Source organism: Cricetulus griseus, chromosome 2, assembly GCF_003668045.3.
Source record: "Cricetulus griseus strain 17A/GY chromosome 2, alternate assembly CriGri-PICRH-1.0, whole genome shotgun sequence".
Lineage (NCBI taxonomy): Eukaryota > Metazoa > Chordata > Mammalia > Rodentia > Cricetidae > Cricetulus > Cricetulus griseus.
In genome coordinates, this window is record NC_048595.1 from 459,603,174 (window position 1) to 459,626,441 (window position 23,268).

At 43.4% G+C, this 23,268-nt stretch overlaps 1 protein-coding gene across 3 annotated transcripts in view; it reads left to right on the plus strand.

Annotated features, from left to right (window-relative positions):
- The window catches only part of Myom1 (myomesin 1), a 123,646-nt gene extending 100,851 nt beyond the window's left edge, over window positions 1–22,795 (plus strand). For all 3 annotated transcript variants that reach the window (XM_027397821.2, XM_027397820.2, XM_035441178.1), the window contains exons 28-39: window positions 10–154; window positions 1,904–1,963; window positions 2,214–2,281; window positions 6,801–6,914; window positions 7,675–7,762; window positions 8,939–8,977; window positions 9,066–9,171; window positions 14,330–14,493; window positions 17,378–17,414; window positions 17,821–17,843; window positions 19,114–19,169; window positions 22,056–22,795. In XM_027397821.2, coding sequence (XP_027253622.1) covers window positions 10–154; window positions 1,904–1,963; window positions 2,214–2,281; window positions 6,801–6,914; window positions 7,675–7,762; window positions 8,939–8,977; window positions 9,066–9,171; window positions 14,330–14,493; window positions 17,378–17,414; window positions 17,821–17,843; window positions 19,114–19,169; window positions 22,056–22,349 — 1,194 coding nt within the window. In that variant the 3' untranslated portion in view covers window positions 22,350–22,795. The remainder of the gene's footprint in view (window positions 1–9; window positions 155–1,903; window positions 1,964–2,213; window positions 2,282–6,800; window positions 6,915–7,674; window positions 7,763–8,938; window positions 8,978–9,065; window positions 9,172–14,329; window positions 14,494–17,377; window positions 17,415–17,820; window positions 17,844–19,113; window positions 19,170–22,055) is intronic.
- The last annotated feature ends 473 nt before the right edge of the window (window positions 22,796–23,268 follow it).

Below are 23,268 nucleotides of genomic sequence, written 5' to 3' on the forward strand. Positions count from 1 at the left end.
CACGTGAAGAAGTACAAGATGCATATTGACCGAAACTCTGGTGTGATTGAAATGTTCATGGAGAAGCTGCAGGATGAGGATGAAGGGACATACACATTCCAGATTCAAGATGGAAAAGCAACTGGCCATTCTACACTTGTTCTCATTGGAGATGGTGAGAATTCTGAGGGACAGTCAGTGGACACTTGGCTACTTACTTCAGTGCAAATGCCTCATGCCTTAAAAGGGGTCCCATGACTGTCATCTGGAACTGTTTAATGAATTCCTGCATCAAATTACAAAATCTAGTCAATACTTTCCACAGAATCCCATTCCCATTGCCTTGAAATGAACATCACATTAAAAGAACACCAAAACTGTTCCGAGTTTCAGGCATGGCTGGACTTAAATAGTTCCATATGTTAAAAAGTACCATTACTAAATTCTCCAACCTAGGAAGTTTCAGTACAGCCAGAACTGTGTGTGTGTATGTGTGTGTGTGTGTGTGTGTGTGTGTGTGTGTGTGTATGTGTGTGTGTGTGTGTGTATGTGTGTGTGTATATGTGTGTGTGTATGCGTGCGTGCACATGTGTATGTCTCAGTGACAAGCCACGATACTATTTTAACAATATGTGATTACTGTAAATTATTAAACTTTGGAAAGAAAAAATGTAAAAGTACTGAGTGTGTGCCAAATCTGTCAATCATATGTTGTAACTAGACTGTAGAGATCAGATGTAATAAGCGTCTGTGAAAACCATCGTGGTTTAAAAAGTGGCACTTCACAAGCTTCAAAAAGATTGATAGATGTCTATATTTGTAACAGCCGGTATGGGTTCATCATTTCCTAGCTTTATGACCTTGGAAAAGTTACTTAGTTCTGGGGCCTTGGAGATGGCTTAGTCAGTAAAGTATCTGCCATGAAAACGCTAAGACGGGAGTTCAGATCTGCAGGACCCAGCCTAGCATAGCAGCACACGCTAATTCCTGGGAAGCAGGGACAGGAGAAGCCCTGGGGCTTGCTGGCCAGCCACTCTAGCCAGTTTAGTTAGAAATCCTTTTTTTATTTTTTTATTATTTTCAGGTATGTGTGTATGAATTTCCATGTAGGGATGTTGCAGAAGTGTTGGAGCTGAGTTATAGGTGGTTGTCAGTTTTGGGTGCTCCAACTCAGGTCCTATGCAAGAGCAGTACAGGACCTTAATCACTGAACCGTCTCTCCACCCTCCAGGTTTATTTTCAAACCCAGTCTTAGAAAATAAACTGGAGAACTGGGTGTGGGGGTGCATGGCTTTAATCCCAGCACTTGGGAAGCAGAGGCAGGCAGATCTCTGTGAATTCAAGGCCACCCTGCTCTTAAATTCCAGGACAGTCAAGGCTACATAGTAAGACCCTGTCTTGGGGGAAGAGATGTAGGTAGAGAACAGTTAGCAAATACCCGATGTCTACTTCTGGCCTACACACACACACACACACACACACACAGAGAGAGAGAGAGAGAGAGAGAGAGAGAGAGAGAGAGAGAGAGAGAGAGACAGAGAGAGACAGAGACAAAGACAGAGACAGAGACTCACAAACTCATACCCACACAATGTTATTTAGTTTTCAAAGGTTGTCTCTTCATCTATAAAAATCAGAACAAGCCGGGCATTGGTGGTGCACACCTTTAATCCCAGCACTCGGAGGCAGAGGCAGGCGGATCTCTGTGAGTTCAAGGCCAGCCTGGTCTCCAGAGCGAGTGCCAGGATAGGCTCCAAAGCTACACAGAGAAACCCTGTCTTGAAAAAAAAAAAAATCAGAACAAGCGGGGCCGTCGCAGTCTCTGAGCACCATCGCAAAGAAAGCAGGCCACTTAGCACAGTGGCTGTCATGGTGTCTGTGCTGCTCAACTCAACCTCACACCTCCTTGTTCTTCTATTTCCAGTTTATAAGAAACTCCAGAAAGAAGCTGAGTTCCAGCGACAAGAATGGATCAGGAAACAAGGTAAAAACAGACTTTTTTGTATAAAATATTCCAAGGTTATTTTTCTATAACAAATTTAAATGAACAGCACTTAAAATAACGACTATTATCCATGTAGACATTAGAAATATTTTAAAATGAAACCGTAGTTTTAAGAAAATCTAACTTCAAACATAAACTGCCTGGAGATTTAAGAATGAGCTTTGATCTTGAATTTGCAGCTAATTAAATTAATCAATAAAAGAATAATTATGTTATTAAAATTTCACAGGCCCACATTTTGCGGAGTATTTGAGCTGGGAAGTGACTGGAGAGTGTAACGTGCTATTGAAATGCAAGGTAAGAGATGGGTGCGTTTCTAATGTTTTATTCCAGAGAAGTAAAGATAAAAATCAGTGTGGAACAAGGATCCATTTTCCCCGTCCTCTATTTAATACAAAGTGGATGAGCAACAGATACTTTACTGCTGAATGTTGTGGAACCTTTGGTTGGTAAGAAACAGAGTAAAACAACGTGAAAATAAGATGAGGGCGGTGACTGGCCTGTGGTCACCCCTGAGCTACAGAATGACATGGAGTCTTCAACCACAACTTGAATGTCCCTTTTCCAAAAAGATTTGGATCAGAAGTTCTTGGGGTTTAGGGAGAATTTTGTTTCATTTTGGATTTTTGGAATATTTTTTAATTTTGTTTCTATAATGAAACATCTGAGAGAACTCGAATCTGAATATAAAATTCATGTATGTCTCACATATTATTTTAGAGATAGCCTGAAGGCGTCTTATGCATTATTTTGGATAATTTTGCCCATGAAGCAAGGTTCTGTGGTGTGGAATGTTCCACTTGTGGGTCCACGATATACTGGCTGGTTTTGTGTGTCAACGAGACACACGATAGAGTTATTACAGAGGAAGGAGCCTCGGCTGAGGAAACACCTCCATGAGATCCAGCTGTGAGGCATTTTCTCATTTAGTGATCAATGGGGGAGGGCCCAGCCCATGGTGGGTGGTGCCATGCCTGGGCTGCTTGCTGATCCTGGGTTCTATAAGAAAGCAGGCTGAGAGAGCCATGGGGAGTGAATCAGTAAGCAGCTCCCCTCCACAGCCTCTGTACCAGCTCCCGCCTGCAGGATCCTGTCCTGCTTGAGTTCTTGTCCTCACTTCCTTCAGTGAAGAATAGCAATGTGGACATATAAACCAAACAAACCCTTTCCTCCCCAATTGACTTTTTGGTCATGGTGTTTTGTTACAGCAATAGAAGCCCTCACTAAGACACATGCTGATGCTCAGAGAACTACAGACTGTGGAACCCTGGGTTTGGACTTTTGGGTTAGGGATGGTCACCTTCTGTTGATCCCAGGATGCCACACAATGCTTTCATTTTAGGCCAAATCTGCATTCTAAGTGGTAGATTAATCCTAGCTCACCCCAGCTACTGTCTTATTTGGTAAACTTTTCTAAGTCATGAAATTTGCACAGAAACATGGCTGAATATCCAGCTGGACTTCTCGGTCTCGAATCTGTGCCGCCTTCCGGGACTGGAGTTGGGAATCGTTAATGGTTTTATTAGGTCTCTGGGATGATTGTCGAGGAGGGGATTACAAAATAGCATCCTAAACTGTCTCACATCTTAGCATTCCATTTTTGGCTGAGAAAATCATGAAAGGTTTCAAGGGCTTGGGGGTGCAGCTCAGGGGCAAAGCACTTGTCCTGCATGTACAAGGCCCAGAATTTAGCCCCTAACCCCGAATTAAGAGCTTTGGGCAGTGGCACCGTCATGTCCACTCAGGAGGATCCTTGAGGCCTAGGAGCTAGAGGACAGCCTGGGTTTATATAGCAAGACTCAGGAAAGGAGGTCCCCATAATTTAAAAGAAATCTTAGAGGAGTTGTTAGGTTAATTAGAGCAGGGACATGATGGCTAGTGACTCAAGACAACCACAGTTCTGGCTTTACCACTGTGCATGCAGGCCACACACACACACACACACACACACAGATGCATGCAGCCCCCCCCCCCCGACACACCATACACAGAGATGCATGCAGGATACACACACACACACACACACACACACACACACACACACACACACACAGATGCATGCAGGCCCACACACACACACACACACCACACAGAGATGCATGCAGACCACACACACACCACATCACACACCACACACACCACACACACCACGAATACGTGCATACAGACCACACACACAGGCACACACACCACACACACACACACACATACATGCATACAGACCACACACACAGGCACACACACCACACACACACATGATTGCTGTGCTCAGCAAGTCCATAGAGTTCCTACTTTTCAAGCCCAGGTGCAGATTGTCAAGTTGGTTGTCTTTATCAATGTTACCCAGTAACACAATAGATTCCTGCAATTTAGAGACCAGTTAATGGCCTTTTGTTTACTGACTTCAGTATCATTGTTTAAACAGCATTGCTTCTTATGTTCACTTACTAGATGAACTTTTTGGGTGTGTGTGTGTGTGTGTGTGTGTGTTTTGGATGGGTACGTGTGTGTGTGTGTGTGTGTGTGTGTGTGTGTGTGTGTGTGTGTGTGTGTGTGTGTGTGTGTGTGTGTGTGTATGTGTGTGTGTGTATGTGTGTGTGTATGTGTATGTGTGTGTGTGTGTTGTGTGTGTGTGTGTGTGTGTGTGTGTGTGTATGTGTGTGTGTGTGTATGTGTATGTGTGTATGTGTGTGTGTGTGTATGTGTGTGTGTGTGTATGTGTATGTGTGTTTGGATGGGTATGTATGTGTATGTGTATGTGTGTGTGTGTGTGTGTATGTGTGTGTGTATGTGTATGTGTGTGTGTATGTGTATGTGTGTGTGTGTGTATGTGTGTGTGTGTGTATGTGTATGTGTGTGTGTGTGTATGTGTGTGTATGTGTGTGTGTGTGTATGTGTATGTGTGTGTGTATGTGTATGTGTGTGTGTGTGTGTGTATGTGTGTGTATGTGTGTGTGTGTGTGTGTGTGTGTTGCAGAGCTTTACACTTTACCACTGAGCTACATCCACAACACAACTAAACTCTTTCAATGAAGCAAAACATGAATACTTTTGTTTATAATGAACATATTAATTTTCTGTTACTGTGATAAAGCACCATGACCAAGGCAACTTATAAAAGAAAGTGTTTAATTGTGCTTATGTTTCCTGAGGGTTAGAATTCATAGGTGACAGAAACAGCTGAGACTATGCATGTCAAAACAGCTGAGACCATGTGTGTCAAAAAGCTGAGACCATGTGTGTCAAACTGCAAGCAAGAAGCAGAGAGTGCACCCTGGGAATGACATGGAGAATGGAATCTTTTGAAACTGCAAAGCCCACCCCTAGTGACACACCTCCATCAATAAGGCCACACCTCCTAATCCTTCCCAAACATTCCACCAACTGGGAACCAATTCAAATATATGAGCCTATGGGCGTCATCTTCATTCAAACTACAAGTAAACATTTCTCCTCGTTTGTCTTTCAGCCATAGATCCTCTTACCAGTTGTCCAGTGGGGGTCTCTAGGGTTCTTTGTTTTGTTTTCCTGATTTGTATGAAGTCTTTACTTTTTCATACAATTCTAATTTTCAAGAAATACATGGATATATTCCTCTCTGTGAAAAATAATCCAAATGTTGTAGAAAAAAACTCAGGTGCCCTCTAAGAATATGCAATGGCTTTCATCCATCTGAGAGTTGCATTATGATATATGGGTTAGGATCTAAATGCATCTTCTCAAACTTGCTAAGTAATTAAGTTATTAAACCTTACTTCTTTTATACATGTATTTGTAATATTCCTTTATCTCTTTTATAAATTTTTAGACATGTACTGGAGCTTACTCATCCAGTTCATTTTGTTGGAAGACTATTTTAATGCCGTAGGAAGTGTGTTTCTTTGGTTTTGAGATTCTGCTGTTGTTGTTTAAGCATTTATGTTAGTGTCTATAGTATCCTTTCTTTTCATGTGTACCCACAAACTTTGGACTGGGGGCAACATCTCACATTTTAGCCAGGCTGCTTTCAAACTCCTGGGCTCATGCAATCTTCTGATGTCACAGGGACTATTGTACACTACACCACCATGCCACACTAATCCAATGAATTTTTTTTAATTTGGAGAGTACTCTACTTCTTGGCTATCCCCTGATTTAAGTGTTACACAGTGCTTTCCCTTGGCATCAATTTTAAGCTGTTTTTTTTTTTTTTAATAAATCTTTTTTTTTTTTTTAGAGATTTATTTATTATGTATACAGTCTTCTGCCTGCAGCCAACAGAGGGCACCAGATCTCATTCAAGGTGGTTGTGAGCCACCATGTGGTTGCTGGGAATTGAACTCAGGACCTCTGGAAGAGCAGCCCGTGCTCTTAACCTCTGAGCCATCTCTCCAGCCCCTTAAGCTGGTTTTGAAACAACTTAGTGTTGTACAAGCTGGCCTGGTTACTGATCTCCCTACTGCTTTGAAAATGAACCTGGCAACAGAACAGTTTCCATTCTGTTCCAGTTGGTCCTCTACATCCATGCAGAAAGCAGCCCCAAAGCAGCATGACTGCATTTGTCATGGACATAGATGTTAAGACAATTTTTACTGCTGGAAATAGAGATCCTATTGATTTAGGTTTATTCACTGGTGTTCACTTTATTGTAACCCTTTCTCTACTACAATAGTTTGGGACTGATTTCTTTATAAATCTGTGTCTTCTGACTCTGGTTCAGTGTTTTGTTTTGTTTTTTTTTCTTTAATGCCCCATGCATTAAAAACTGCTTACCGTCATTTAAAAAATGACATTGATTTCCTTATTTCAAGGAGGGCAATTATGATTCTCCCTACAGGTGGCGAATATTAAAAAAGAGACTCACATTGTGTGGTACAAAGACGAGCGGGAGATATCAGTGGATGAGAAGCATGACTTCAAGGATGGCATTTGCACCCTGCTCATCACAGAGGTGGGTGGCTACAGGCATCAAAGCTGCTGGCTCCGTGTTACAGTTCTTCCAGCAGAAACTAGATTCATCAGTCATTCCACACCCAAAGGACTCACAACAGTTTCCATCTGTTATAGGAACATACTTATAATCGCAGTGGTGGAGATTCAGAGACAGGTGGATCCCTGGGGCTTTGTGGCCACCTGGTCTAGCTGAATTGGAGAGCCCCAGGTCCTAGTAAGAGACTTTGCCTCAAAAAACAAGGTTGGAGCTAGAGAGATGGCTCAGCAGTTAAGAGCACTAGTTGCTCTTCCAGAGGACCTGGATTTGATTTCCCGTACTCCCACGATGGCTCACAACCATCTGTAACTCCAGTCCAGATCATCCAGTGCCTTCTTCTGTTCACTTTATTGTAATCCTTTCTCAACTAAAATAGTTTGGGACTGATTTCTTTAGAGATCTGTATCACTGTCCCCAGTCGCAGCATGCATACGGGGTAGAAACGTCTGTGCAGTCAGAACCCCATGCACATAAAACTAAAGCTAAAAGGCTAAAACCAAACAAGGTAAATGGCTCCTGAAGAGTAATACCCAAGGTTGAACTCTGTCCTCTGCACACATGCATGTGGTATGCACATCCATGCATTAACCATACAATATACACTCATACACACGTGAACACACACACATGCATGTATGCACACACAGAGACACACATACACACACAAACGCAGCAACCAGATCTGAGTTATGAAAACCTGTAATGTTCATTGTTTCCTCAGTTCTCCAAGAAAGATGCTGGATTTTACGAAGTTATCCTGAAAGACGACCGAGGGAAAGACAAGAGCAGATTGAAACTTGTGGATGAAGGTGACTGCCAACTGCTGAGATCTGTCTTAGGGGTTCTACAGCTACCAGAGTCATGACTGGGGCTGGGCTGGCCATGGCAGTCATGCTGACTTGTGTCCACCAATTTTGGTTTAATTGAAATTCCAGCAGAGCAAACTACTGTTCTTTTTCAAAATTATTTTCCATTTTGGACTTCCTAGAAATCAAAAGTGTGTTTTTGATCCTTAGAGAATTTATAGCCCTCAGGCCACTAGAAGTCTGTTTCCAATTTAAATCATCATTTTTCTCTCAACTCTACAAAAATGTTCTAGGATCAAAACCTTCTGTGAGGAAACACACTAAAAAAACAGCCCGTTGTTAAGGGTGGGGAGACAGATTTATGTATGAGACTTAAAGCCTTGCAGTTATTCGTAGAACAAAGCAGCAGTTTTCAGTTTTCAGAGGTGTACTAAGGACAAACATATCATGATACTTAGAAGCTACTTATGACCCCACCACCAAATCTCCAGTTCTCTTCCTAAATGCAGAAGGCTTCCAATTAACCAGCAGAAGCCTTAGGGATTGCCTTCCAGTTCTCAGAAGAGGTGAGGCCATGGTATTACTGGGCAGAGGATGGCCAACCAACCTTGACAGTTAATTCTTTAGGAACTAAGTCACAGATAAGAAAACTCCTGTAATCCCAAGGCTTCTCAGACTTGAGAAGAAAGGGTGTTCCAAAGCCATTAGGCTTCCTGGAGATCTCAGTATGGTCTTTTCTAGAATGTTCATAAAATATTAATTGCAAACCATTTAAGGAAAACTTAAGTCAAAACAAGAAGACTTTTAAAAATTCTTACAAAAATTAAATTATTTCACCAAAAAACCACTAATTATAGCCGGATGTTGGTGGTGCACGCCTTTAATCCCAGCACTCGGGTGGCAGAGGCAGGTGGATCTATGTGAGTTCAAGGCCAGCCTGGTCTCCAGAGCAAGTGCCAGGATAGGCTCCAAAGCTACACAGAAGAAACCCTGTCTCAAAAACAAAAACAAAAACAAAAACAAAAACAAAAAACCCACTAATTATCATGAGTCGACAAATTCACCTTCTGTCTAATAGTTTTCACCAGACAGGGACTTTTTGAGAGCTAACAGCTTGAAATTTGACCTTATATAGAATATTCTCATGCTAAAGTTTTGATTATGACCCTCTACCTACAGCCTTCCAAGAACTGATGACTGAAGTGTGCAGGAAGATAGGTAAGTTTCCATCTCCATAGCAAATGCTCTAGTATGCTCCTTCCAGGGTGAGTTCACAGTTGCTTGAACTGTGCTGTTTCTTCCCCAGCTTTGTCAGCTACAGACCTGAAAATCCAGAGCACAGCGGAGGGCATCCGGCTGTACTCCTTTGTCACTTACTACCTGGATGATTTGAAAGTTAACTGGTCCCACAAGTAAGTAAAATCATACTGACTTGCTAGGTAGACATCCCCACCCCCCCACTGGCCAGCATGAGGAATGAAAACAAAGGACCCACCCCTTTCAAGTAAGAGGGTTCACATGGAGGATCAAGGTGCAGAGCCCCTCCCTTTCTTCAGGTTATGTCTTCCCTCAGCGCATGCATAGTGAGGTACCCATAATGCCTTTCTTGTAATAGGCGTACCATCATTTACAGACATCCCTGCAATGTGGCCTCCACATGAGATGGCCGTGTAAAAGCCACCTCTGTTCTGCCGCCATCCAGAGCTGTGCTTGCAGCCCTCTCTATGTACAGTCAACTCTTGTGATCCGAAACAAAACGGAAGCAGTGTGCACTAGGAGACTCCAAGTTTCCTGCAATCATAGCCAGTTCCCATACAAGTCTCATCCTGAGAGTCCCAGGCTTCTCATCATTGTTGGTTACAGCAGCTGGCATAAATAGGCGTTAGCATCTTGTATCCTGCTTGTCTACCCTCAGAAGGCTTTGGGGACCTGTGTTTGAACAGGATTGAGTTTGAAGTCTGTTTTAATCCTAGCCTGCCTTTGTGGAATTCACCTGGAACTCCACAGGTTTCTGAATCAAACCAGACTTGTCAACCTAATCCTGACAGTATACTCAACCTCTGGGCTTCCTTGAGACATACTTGGCAGAAACAGAAAAAAGGCAGGGTATAGACAATCTTTAGGAATTTCAGTCCAATTTCAGTAAAGACATTCATTCCAAACTGTTACCAGAAGTCCTTGAGGATACAGATAACAATGTCTGTTTGTATTACACCTTCACTGGGCACTAGCAGGCCACTGGGCATTGCTACAAACCAGTAGACATGTGGATTCTTCCATAGCCACAGCTCTGGGCAATAGGCATTCGTTACTTCACGGGAGAGGAAGCTCAAGTTTGGGGAGGTGACAAGTGTGGGCACACAGCTAAGTGAGCTGAGGGTTATGCCTGGTGAATCTGGCTCTAGAGCTAAGCTAGGTCATTGTAACACACACACACACACACACACACACACACGCACGCACGCACGCACGCACGCACGCACGCACGCACGCACCACACACACACACACACACCACCACACACACACACACACACACACACACACACACACACACCACACACACACACACACACACACACACACACACGCACACACACATGCACACACACACACATGCACACACACACACACATGCACACACACACACACACACACACACACACACACACACACCTCCAACTTGAAGTTTAGAATGAGGGAGGAGAGGCTGATCACTGAGCACTAAGGTACAGAATATAGCTAGATGTCCTTGCTGCTGTTGTACAGTCTAGTGACTATGATGAGATATAATACATTGTATATTTCAAAAAGCTATAGGAAAGGTTTTTGAAAGTTTACACCATAAAGAAATTATAAAGCAGGCCAGGTGTGGTGGTGCTCACCTTTAATTCCAGTGCTTGGAGGCAGAGGCAGGAAGATCTTTGTGAATTTGAGACCAGTCTGGTCTATATAGTGAGTTCCAGGCCAGTCAGAGCTACATAAAGGAACAAAGAGAGGGACAGAGGGAGGAAGGAAGGAAGGGAGAGAGGGAGGAGGGAGGGAGGGAGGGAGGGAGGGAGGGAGGGAGGGAGGGAGGGAGGAGGGAATGTATGTTTGAGAAGGTATGATTTAAAGGTATACTGTCTCTTTATCATATAAACACACACCAAGGATTGTCATACATTTACCATTAATGCATATATGTATGAAAATCTTATGACTGAATGAAAGCATGACTGCTCCTAGTTATGATTGTGGAGAAGGTTTACTATAGATATGAGGGAGAAAACAGGCAAAGGCATCTGGAAATGTCCAGACTGAACCAGGTCATGAGAAGGGGGGGGCAAGGTGAGAGGCCAGCCTTTGATTTTGTCTGTTTAATAGGCACTTTGGTTAGCCAATTGTCCTGTGTTTGAGACCTAATGATCCTATTAACCATGGTAGCACACAGCTATATTTGGAAAGTTGAGGCAGAAGAATTTTAAGTTCAAGGCCAATATGGCTTACATAGGGAGCTTCCAGCCAGCTGGGCTGCATAGCAAGATCTTGCCTCAAAATAAATAAATAAATAAATAAATAAATAAATAAATAAATAAATAAAGTCGAAGTCACAGGATGCTGAGGATGTTGGATTACAGATGCATGCCTGTAATTCCAGCAGTAAAAAGTGGCAGGAGGACTAATCCTGCAACTTGTGCTACAGAGTGAAACCCGTCTCAAAACAAACAAAACCAAAACAGCAGACCTGACACCACCCCATTAAAACATGTATCAGTTAAAAAATTAGTTTAAAAAAGAGGCTAAGGCTAGTGGTGTAGCTCGGTGACAAAGCACTTGCCTAGTATGAGGTCAGTCCCCAGCACTACAAAGAAAGAAGAAAAAAAGAAAAGAGAAGAGAAGAAAGCAAGTTGAACAGGTGAACAGGTGAACCAGAGCTGGGGCCCACAGAGCATTTGCTGGTGCCGACTCGTACACAGGCTGGTATTCCACTGGCCCAGGAGGCGTTTCCTGAGTTCTAAAAGTAAGGAGAAGCAAAACACCTGTGTGAAATGCTTGGGCTTTGGACCCTTTGTTCTCTCTCTCTCTCTCTCTCTCTCTCTCTCTCTCTCTCTCTCTCTCTGTTTTCAGAGAACATTTCAGGGAAGTAATTAAAATTGAAAATAGACCCAAGTCTTCTGTGACACCCAGGATGATAATATATCAGTCTAAAGAATGAGGGCAGCAGAGTTAGCTGGGTTGTCAATCATGGCACTGTGTCTTAAAGCCAGTGAGACGGTTCAGAGGGTAAAGACACTCGGACCTGAGTTCTACCCCCAGGACCTAGGTGGAAGGGAACATGACTCTAACAAATAATTGTTCTCTGACCTACACACACACACACACACACACACACACACACACACAGAGAGAGAGAGAGAGAGAGAGAGAGAGAGAGAGAGAGAGAGAGAGAGAATCAAGTAGATAAATGTAGTATTTCTAAGTTGTATCCTTTGTAAAAGAATTGTTTTGACCGGGCAGTGGTGGCGCATCCTTTAGTTCCAGCACTCGGGAGGCAGAGGCAGGTGGATCTCTGTGAGTTCCAGACCAGCCTGGTCTACAAGAGCTAGTTCCAGGACAGCCTCCAAAACCACAGAGAAACCCTGTCTTGAAAAACAAAACAACAACAACAAAAAAAAACCAAACCAAAACAAAAAAAAAAACCAAGAGTTGTTTATTCACAGACTGGAGAGAGCGCTCAGTGGTTAAGAGCACATATTTATCTTCCAGAGGACTGGAGTTCAATTCCCAGCAACGTGTCAACATGATGCTATAGACACCTGCACTCACATGTATATGGCCTCCCCAACACATATACACATAATGAAAAATAAGTCTTTTTAAAACATATTTTTAAAAAATGATAGTGTTGAAAATATATTTTAAGGAACTTGCTGTTGGAGTAGCAAGGCAGGAACTTCCTACAGTTTTAATCTAGTCTACGTGAGCTTCTCAGATATTTATTTGCCCTCACAAAGCTCAGGAACTAAGAATTGTACGACTGTTTTTCCTCAGTCTGAGGCAAACTGAGAAGAAGAAAAAACACACCTCAAAGTGGGTGTTAGACTTGACTCTGTCTTTATCTTCTTCAGCAAGTAATTTAATTCTATGAATTTCTTCTCTAAATAAGAACAACAGAATTCATTCTGTCTGAAGTACTTGACATATAGAGGCTCCATTGTGAGAGCCAGCCAGAGACTAAATGACTCATGCAAAACAGAGGATTGCCTTCCTGTCTGACTCTCCAAGAAATGCTATCATTCAGGCTAAAACCTGGGGTACAAATGTGTTTCTTTACCTAGTTTTATGGCATTTGAATTGCTAATATATTTTCAGATAGTTTAATAAATACCCTCATAGCATCTGGTGTCATAAGAAAAATACTAAGTATTTATTGGAAGCTAAAATATTTTGGTGAAAAAAAATTTTAAGTTCACTTTGAAATTCTACTTAAGCTGTAAACTTTGTATGTGTTTTTCTGGAAAATACATTGATTGATATTAGAAAATAGAAAGATTTATAATATGACATCATCAATAGCTTTGTTAACCCCTTTGTGCACAAAAGTTTTAATATTTTTCTCCATGTATAAATGTAGCTATATATGTATGTATGGTAATTTTACATACTGTTTTTTAAAAAATCATTACATTTATTTTGTGTGCGTATACATGTACACACCACGGCACATGTTTGTGTGTGTACACGGTACATGCCACGCACACTCGGAGGTCAGAGGACAGTTTGTAGGAGTCAGTTCTTTCCCTCTACCACGTGAGCTTTGGGGGTTCACTCCAATTCTGGGCTTGCCGACAAACAAAGCACCTTCACCCCTGCACCATCCGCTTGTCCTTTACTGTGTCTTCAAATTTCCTCAAAGTTTCACAAATTCTTCATGAAGTGGCTTTTGACAATTTGAGAACATCACTCTGCCATGCCCTTGTTTTGTCTATAACAGGAGTGTTTCTACACAGTCAGATCACAATGGACCCCTAGGGCTGCACTGCCCTATGTTCTCACACAGGATCATAGCACATTCCTCCCTGGTCTTGACAGCCACTCTGCTTTGTATTCACTCTTGACTCCACCAACATATATATATTTATGTGTTTTAAGTAGATGTCACTAGATGTCATGCACAGAGAGTCCCCATCATTGTGTTTTTACTTACCCAGTTTGGCCACAGAACATTTGTGTTAAATATGCAGCAAAATAGTATGTAGTTTGGCCTTTCACCTTTAAATATTCCCCTATTCCTAGAAATAAACTCAAGCAAAAACCAAAGATAATTAGTGTGGCTGAGAGGTATTGGTCTTGAAATCTACACTGGGGCTCAGGCTACTTCGCTGAGTTAAGCAGATGTTCAGGCTGTCGGTCCCAGGTCCTTGGAATCCAAGGGCTTCAGGGCCCATAATTACCCCAAGGCAGAAGGGCATAAGCAAGTCTCATGTTTTCTGAAAGCCTGTAAAGGTTTATGGTATACCAGCTAATAAGAACCAGAGGAGATCAGCCGAGCAGGAAACAGTAATGACGCCTTCTTTCCCCTTAACAGTGGCACTGGCATTAAGTACACAGACAGAGTTAAGAGTGGCGTCACTGGGGAGCAGATCTGGCTTCAGATCAATGAGCCCACTCCAAATGACAAAGGGAAGTACGTAATGGAGCTCTTTGATGGCAAGACTGGACACCAGAAGACCGTGGATCTTTCTGGACAAGGTAGACATGCTCATTAAAATTCACTACAGGATGAACCAGGGTGAAATGAGGTTATTACACTGGTGGTGTAAAGAAGTTGCTGTGTATGACGCTTGGGTTGAGTGAACCTGTTCTGATTGGCTACTCTGAGTCCCAGTCTTTTTGGAAGCCTGACTTGTTTTTAAGTTCAATTTGATTATATATCACCTTATATTAGCAACGCCATTCTGGTTAGATTTGGTTGGCTGGGGACTAGGGCAGGAACTAGGCTAAAATAATGGCCTCTGATGTGTTTTATTAATAATGATTTTTGGCGAGACAGTCTTAACTGTCAAGAATTTAGTGGGCAGACAACTGTAAAAAAGCAAGCTGGAGACAGTAAACACGGAGAGAAAGGACCACTCTCACAGGAGTGAGAGGTCTATTGACTCAAGATCACTTCCTTAAGAGCAAAGTGTGAAAAGCAATTGTGCATGGGGACTGAAATCATCCAGTCCTGGAGGGCAGCTGCTGTGACTATAAAGACTGCAGGTGCAGGGGAATCACTGACCTATCAAAGCCCCGGAAGGTGGGGGTGTGAGACTCAGGGCAGGGGGGAGTTGCCTATGAAGATTATGATAATAATAATAATAATAATAATAATAATAATATAAAAAATAATGGGGCCTCTCTGTCCATAGAGGGCAGTGAGTGATAATTAAAGGAAAGCAGCGAGCAGAATGAGGAGCTGCGAGTCTAAGTCTGAAGGGTCCCAGGGTCTTAGTGTCTGTTGAGAGATCAGGGGTTTTCATAGATAATGGGGAAGGTAACAAGTCACAAGAGAAGCAAATGACTTGCAACAGGCAAATATTGAAGGTGGCGCACCATCGCTGAGTAAAACTTAGAAAGTTAGGTAAACCGCCAAATTCACCGTGCTGTTTCTTCCCATGCCCTGGCTATATTTTCCCCCTGTGCTTCCCTAAAGAATATAAGTCTAGGTGAAAGCCACCAAAGGAGGCCAGACCGACTCTCCTCCACTCCTTGATGCATCAAGATGCAATCTTAGTGTCTCATAACTCAGCATAGATTCACAGTGTATGCAGAGAAACACTTCCCAAGCATGCATTGATAGTGTGTGTGTGTGTGTGTGTGTGTGTGTGTGTGTGTGTAGGCATGCACACATGCTGTTATCTGAGTCCCCTACTCTCATGACACCCCTACCTATTATGCCTACAAAGACTCACTGAAGGATTTGTAGTCATGGGAGAAACTGCAGCAAAGAGGCAGAGATCTTCTGACCCACATTGGCCAGCGGCGCTGTGGAGTGCCGTGGGTTTTCCCCACCCTTCATCTGATGGTGGGAAATACAATAGAAAGAGGGAATCGGTAACGGGTGGAGAAGTCTAAAACACTTCAAAAAGTATTTTTAACAGCAAAGCTTAGCAACTGCCTCACTTTTAACACCGTTTAAGACATATGCTGTGGATCCTCTCACCAGGGTTGCCACAGCCACCAAACACAAGTTAGCTTGTGCCACCCACACTGCTCTTTTTCTGCATTCAGTGTGGGGACCAGGAAGATTTCTATGCTGTCATCCTGGTTCAGCCTGAATCTCAGGCATTTTTCAGATGAGAAAAAGTAAGGCCCAGCAGCTTGAAGCCTGACTTTATACCCATTCTTCCATATAAAAAAATATGTAGATTAGTATTGTCCAAATAGTCTCTAGACTTAAAATATGGTTCTTAGCTGAGAAGGTGGCACCTCGGGTGTAAGCATTGGCTGTGGAAGTCCAACGGCCCGAGTTTAGTCCCCAGAACCCGTGAAAAACTGGATGTCACAGTACATATCCATAATGTCATTATGTCCGCCCTGAGCTGGGGCTGGGAGTGGAGACAGAAGCATCGTCTGGCAACTCAGAAGGCCAACCAGTCCAAAGTGAGCTGAGCAGCAGCAGAAACAAAAGTGACCTAACCTTATTGAGCAGCCATTGAGAACTGACTCCTGGGAGTTGTGTTCTGACCCCTCCACACAAGCCAACTCACACTCTCAGCACACGCATGCAAATAAGTCGCGTGTGTTTGTGTGTGTTTTTTGAGCCCCAAAGGAAATGGAAGATGAATTAGAAGGATTTAGCCTTTTTTCATGATCTTCTGCCAAGTGTCTTACCCTGACATCACAGGGATAAGATTATTTTGGAACACTGTAGTTCTCATCTTCTTATCTTTCTTGCCTGTGCTTCTGTCTGTGTCCGTGAGAGGAGAGAGGAGGGACAGAGGTGGGAGAGAATATAAGCAAAGCCCCATGACACATGATATGAAATGTCATAACGAAACCCATTATTTTGTATGCTAGCAAAAATGTATTTAAAAATCAAAAAGAAAGAAAAATTACAGTTTCAGGGCTCTGTTCTGTAATGGACGGCACACTGGACTTCAGGCTAGTCTCAGTATCAATGTGATCACCATTCCTCAGTGTACTCTCCTGCTTAAATGGACCAGAAAAACCTAATGTGAAGAGGTGTGAACTGTCTGGCCCAGGAGCCAGCCAGGGATAATCTAACAAGAAATTTGTTTTTCAGGATGCTTAGACAACACACCTTTATTTGAAAGACTTTTATCCCCATTTTTCCCCTTGGGTGGGACTGATAGCTAACTTTTTTGCTGAAGGTCAAGGGCCCCTTGCTGAGATGAAAGCTTCTAAAATCTCCTACCTCATATTTTCTGCATAGAAAGTACTTGTCTTGTTGAGAGTGTCACATGGCAATGTGAAGCCACAGGCAGTCTCCTGGGGAGGTGGGCAGTGACCTAACCTTGCGGCTTTAATCAACCCTATGTGCCTCAATTCTGACCGAGAAATTTTTAACTTTCTTTCTTTCTTTCTTTCTTTCTTTCTTTCTTTCTTTCTTTCTTTTTTTTTTCTTTTAAAGCATTTGATGAAGCCTTTGCTGAATTCCAGAGGTTAAAGTAAGTTACCCTTCCTGGCAAGTACCCCTCCTGCTCAGTTACATTCTTGGGACTCTGTGTACTGCTTGACTGTCTGAGTATCAGAAAGAATGCTTGTTTCAGCAAGTACAGGAAATGCCCCACTTGACACTGTTAGCTGAGCTGCAGAGTATCTCTGATATGGACCATGGACTGACTCCCCTCCCGGTTTATGTATTAAATGCAGCCCAAGGTTGTGCAAGTCTTCATAAGACAGCAACCTTCTAAACCTGCACTGAGGCATGCCTCTGTGTGTGTGTGGGGGGGGGGTGCAGAGAGACAGAGAGACAGAGAAGGACAAAGAGATAGAGAAGGACAAAGAAAGACTACTTGAAGTGACACTAATACAACTCTTCTTTGTCTGTCTGTCTGTCTGCCTCAATCACAGACAAGCCGCCATTGCTGAAAAAAGTAAGTAATTGCCTTCACATTTAACACAGAGGCAGATTCAAAGTCAAACTTCATTTCCCAGCACAGATACAGATAATAATGAATTTTTTTTCTTGCTGGGCTTGGTGTCACAAACCTATAATCCCAGCACTTGGGAGGCAGAGGCAGAGGCAGGTGGATCTCTGTGAGTTCAAGACCAGTCTGGTCTACATAGGGAGTTCTAGGAAAGCCAGGGCTGTTTCACAGAGAACCCGGTCTCAAAAACAAAAAAAGAAAGAAAGAAAGAAAGAAAGGAAGGAAGAAAGAAAGAAAGGAAGAAAGAAAACAGATTTTTCCCCCTCTTCTTTCTTTCTTTTATAAATTGTAGATGGTCTACATATGTTTTCACTTTAGTCTTATGTCTGTAGGAAGCTCTCAATTGTGACATCTGAAGACATCCTAGGAAGTCTCTTGATTACAACCATATAAGTATTAATCACTTGTAGGTACAATGTATCAGAAGAAAATTAAACCCAGGGAAGAAAATAAGAGTCTGAAACACTGTCATTTTTACAATGGGTAAATTCATAGAAGCAAGGTCGGAGAGTCACAAATGGAAGGAAACAGCCATAAAGGCTGGTAACCTGTGAGGCTGACAACCACAGTGCCCGTGCCAGACAGGAGGCCTCAGGAGGCGCTCAGACAGTCATACCCAGAGCATACATCTTGGCCAACAGCACCAGCCCTAAATTTCAGCACCTCTCCTGTACCTATTATCTCCATCTATATACTCAGCCACAGACAGACCTGCACAGCACTACCGAGAACCAAGAAAATGAAGCTATCTAAGGAGGGCCTCAAAGGAAGCCTGCCACTGTGCAAGTCTCTGGAGCCCCCAGAGTATGTATGGAGTACAACTGGCACTCACGACAGGGGAACCATAAAGAGACCACATCCAACTCATATGTTAAGATTTGTTCTGCTTCCTTGACCTTAGGCCTGCTGAGCTACACAAGGGCTATGGCCGGATATGGCCATGAAAAATGATACAGCAGGCCTTTAAGTGACACAGTTGTCCCAAGCTGGTGCTTTAGGTACAGCTACAGTCACCTGTGTGTGAGCAGTAAGTGAGTAAGGAAGTGACCAAAGTCAGAGTCACTGAGACATTTTCCTATTTTGCATGTTGAAAGCAGTCTTGAAATAACCACCAGGACAGGAGAAACTAACTTGGGAGATTTGTGTCATGAGGTGGTTTTGAGGGCATGCTCATTGGCCCTCCTCATTGATTAACCAGAAATTCCTGTGCTTGCAGATCGGGCCCGGGTGTTGGGTGGCCTCCCTGATGTTGTCACCATCCAGGAAGGCAAGGTGAGTATAGGGTACCATTGTCCCTGCCTCCACATGGGGAGCAGGTCCCAGCACCCCGCACTGTGGTCCTTCCTTTGGCATCACACCATGTCTGTCTTACTCCTTGCATCTGCACTTCACCAGAAGAGCCAGATATAGGGTTCAAAGTTCAGCAGTCCAGTCATAATGTCTTGTCAGCCCAGCATCAGGATCAAAGTTTGTCTCGTGATGCTAAATGTAAGCCACTTCTCTAGAGGCACATTTAGAAACCAGCAGAAGCCATTCGGTTGTGTGAAAATGAACCTGAAAACATTCACTCATAACCTGTAACAAAGAAGAAAAGTTATTCCAGCACACGCTGGAAGTTAGACCATGTTATTAAGAGTCCCATGGCAGGGAACATGCTGCCTTGTGAGTTTCTATTTGGTCCATCTCCGATGAAAACCAACTCCTCTCCATTTGATATTAAACTGGCATTTCCTGGCTTCATTAATCTGAGATGAAATGCACGTGATTACATGATGCCTGTAATCAAAGAACTCAGCAGGGTGATCTAGAGTTCACAGCCCACAGTCTACCTAGCCAGACACCATATCAATAAAAATAAGTTTAATAAAACTTGTCAAAGTCCAAACAGACTTGTAGTGAAGTAAAACATTTTCCCACTTAAAAGGAACTACTGACTGTCTATGGTGGTGGTGGTGGTGGTGGGTGACCATACAGAACTTGGGTAGCAAAGCAAGGCTGTAGATTCCATTCAGGGCATTTCTTTGTAGGGGGAAAGTACCACAGTCAACTTTAAGCCTAACCTCTGAGAGAAGCTTCTGTTCTTAAACTGTCCTCTCCTCACTTAATGAGGTTGAAATCACTGGGCATCAGGGAAAAATTAAGGGAGAGTGTTGTGGAAACACCTGAACCCATAACTCAGATGGAAAGGATGGGCACTAGTTTTCCACAGTGCTTACAGCGTTTGGGGTTTAAGATCTATCAGCAAGATGTTTAAAAGAACACTCATTTCCTAGCAATGCCAACTTCATCCCTAGTCAAGATAATTAGGTAATTTGGCATCACCAGCCGTGGGGGGCGGGGCAAAGACACAGTGAAATATATACTGAATTGCAGAGATAAGTGACATGCAACAGAAATGCAAACAGTGCAAATGCAGGCAGAGATGCGGGGAAACTAAACTACTTACACATTGTTGGTAGGATGTAAGCCAAAATTATATCAGCTCTTAGCAAAAGAGCCTGGCAATGAATGAATCATATATTTATCGTACATCCCAGTGACTGCACCTGGGCACTTAGCCCAGAGAAATGGAAATGTTAAACAAGAGCCTTACTCTTTCTTCGTAATAGCCCCCAAACTGGAGACAGCTATATATGACCCTTAGGAACGTGCAGGTCACTAGTCAGCAATGAAGGACAGCATGGGTGGGTCTGCAAGGGATCATGCTGATACAAAGAAGCAGCCTGGAAAGTTTGCACACTGGAGATTATGTTTATGTAACATTTTTGAAATGACGTTTTATAAATGGAAAAACGAGTAGCAGTTGCTGAGATTGAGAACAGAGTTGACAATCAAAATGCAAAGATAGAGAGGATAGTCCCAGTGGATACATGTATAATACAATCCCCCACCTAAGACTCAGGAATCGCTGCAGAAGAGGGGGCAGAACGACAGTCAGAGCCAGCAGAGCTGTTGTGAGACTGTGTCTGCCACCATCATAAAGCCTCACCAACATGACTACCTAAACATGAGCTGAACAAGGACAACATCAGTGGACATGATAAAATGTCTGGGAAAGAGAACAAGAAACCTCAACCCTACACAAAGAACTATAGGCAACTAAGGAAGCTGAGAGCCAGAGAAATATTCTTCCCCAGGGAAGGGAAAACCAATTGGTTATCCAATACCAAATGGTCACCCTGAAAAATCACGCATACAGGTAACATTATACAGACTGAGCTGGTTATACTTAGGAATACACACACACACACACACACACACACACACACACACACACACACACACACGAATATAACAACAATTAATGAAACATAGACCATGAATTTGAAAGGGAACAAGGAGGGTTTGGAAGGAAGAAAGAGAAGGGGAAATGATGAAATTATCATCGATTGTATTATAATCTCAAAAACATAAAAGGTAATTTAAAAAAAGGAACAGGGTTGAAAAGTTGGGGTAGGTCATGCAGCCTTTAAAGGACAGCACACAGGGAACTTGTGATGATGAAAATATATCGACTGTTGTGAGTACAAAACACTGAATGGAACAATCTTCACAAACCCAAGCCTCTGCCATACTTCTGAGAGCTGCATGTGAACCTGGCTGTTTTCTTAGTAAGGCTAAGTAAAACCGCAGCCTAGAGGTCAGTATTTTAGAAGACGGTTTCAGCACAGCTGGGAATGTCTTATTTAGGATGCATTTGAGCCCAGCACCTCTGCAGCAACACAGATTGGATGGGGTTCAGGGAGCTAAAGAGAGGACGATGGAATGGGAAAATTAGTCAAATTATGTAGAGCAGCTGCTGCCATTCCACTCTGGGCTCTGTGACGCCAACGAGATGCCAAAGTGAGCAGGTGGTGAGTATGGAATGTGATTTCCCTGCTGATACAGACCAGAGGCCAAAGGCATCTGGCTGTTCCTGAAGAAGTAACTGGAGCTGGAGAACAGGAGGGAGGCTCCTCAGTGGGCTGACAGCAATCACTCTGGAACCCCAAAGCCCTGCCAGCCCTTATAGATGGATGCCACTCACAGGGTACCTCAGAGCCTGACCAAAGGGCCATCACAGAACTACTTTAAACCTCGCCTGGGGGGCCCTATAATTACCCTTTAGATGAGCTGGATCAGATCCGTCACATTCCTTCCCATAAACCTGTCTTGCAGGCACTTAATCTCACTTGTAACGTGTGGGGCGACCCAACCCCTGAGGTGTCCTGGCTGAAAAACGAGAAGCCACTGGCCTCCGATGACCACTGCAGCCTCAAGTTTGAGGCCGGGAAGACTGCCTACTTCACCATCTCAGGTGTGAGCACTGCAGATTCTGGCAAGTACGGGCTGGTGGTGAAGAACAAGTACGGCTCAGAGACAAGCGACTTCACTGTCAGTGTCTTCATCCCGGAGGAGGAGGCAAGGAAGGGCCCATCAGAGCCCCAGAAAAGCAGCCAGAAGTCCAAGTGAGACTGGGTGGAGCTGCGAGGAGAGCCAGGACCAGCTGAGCCACCCCCCTGCTGCTGCTGTGAAAATGAGTTGGGTTACAGATGGGGAAGTCCCCCTGGTGTCTTCCTGTTTTGTGCTGGTTTGGGAGGAAGTTATCAAATCTCTTATTCATTTATGTGAGGCACCAATTAACGACACTTTAAGGGTTTTTATCTACAGTTTATATAGTAAAAAAATCTTAGGAAGTGGTTTCACGGAAGAAGGCCAGGAAATGTGGAGAGATGTTGACTGAGAGAAGGAGAGGGACAGAGTTGGAAGCAGACCAAGTTCTTAGGAGTTGTGTCTACACTTGGCATTTAGTCAAAGCAGAAACATGCTGGTCAGGCCATGAGTGTGGTTGGTCACTATTACCGTAGTAACCGTGCAGCCTGGTGGTGTGAATAAAGAGTCTCCTCCCTTTCCTCTCCTTCCTCGTGTCTCTCTGATCCTCACCATGTTGCTGCTTAGGTGGGGCTTTCCTGCCTCTCCTTGACACTACTGTAGCTCATCTTCTGATTTGCACCCTTTACACAAAAGCAGTACCTTCTGGACGTAGTCAGATAAACCATTTAAGGTCAACAGAGGCCCTGAGTTCGATGCCTATCTGGTCACTTAGCCTACATCTCATCATTAAGATGGAGCAGTCATTGACTGACATGTGACAGTTAATTATGACAAGATGCATGATACTGAAGAGGTCTTGTCTCATTTGACCTGTCAAAGGTGGGCATCTTAGTCGATGTAATGCTTGTATAGCCAGGACACCGAAACCGAGTGACTTAGAATGAAAAGAGATTAGTTTTTGTTTGTTTGTTTGTTTGTTTTCTAGAGGCCCCCAAAGTCCAAGATCAAAGGGTTATTGTCTGGCAAGGATTGGGCTAGAATCTTGCTAGGGGCCTTT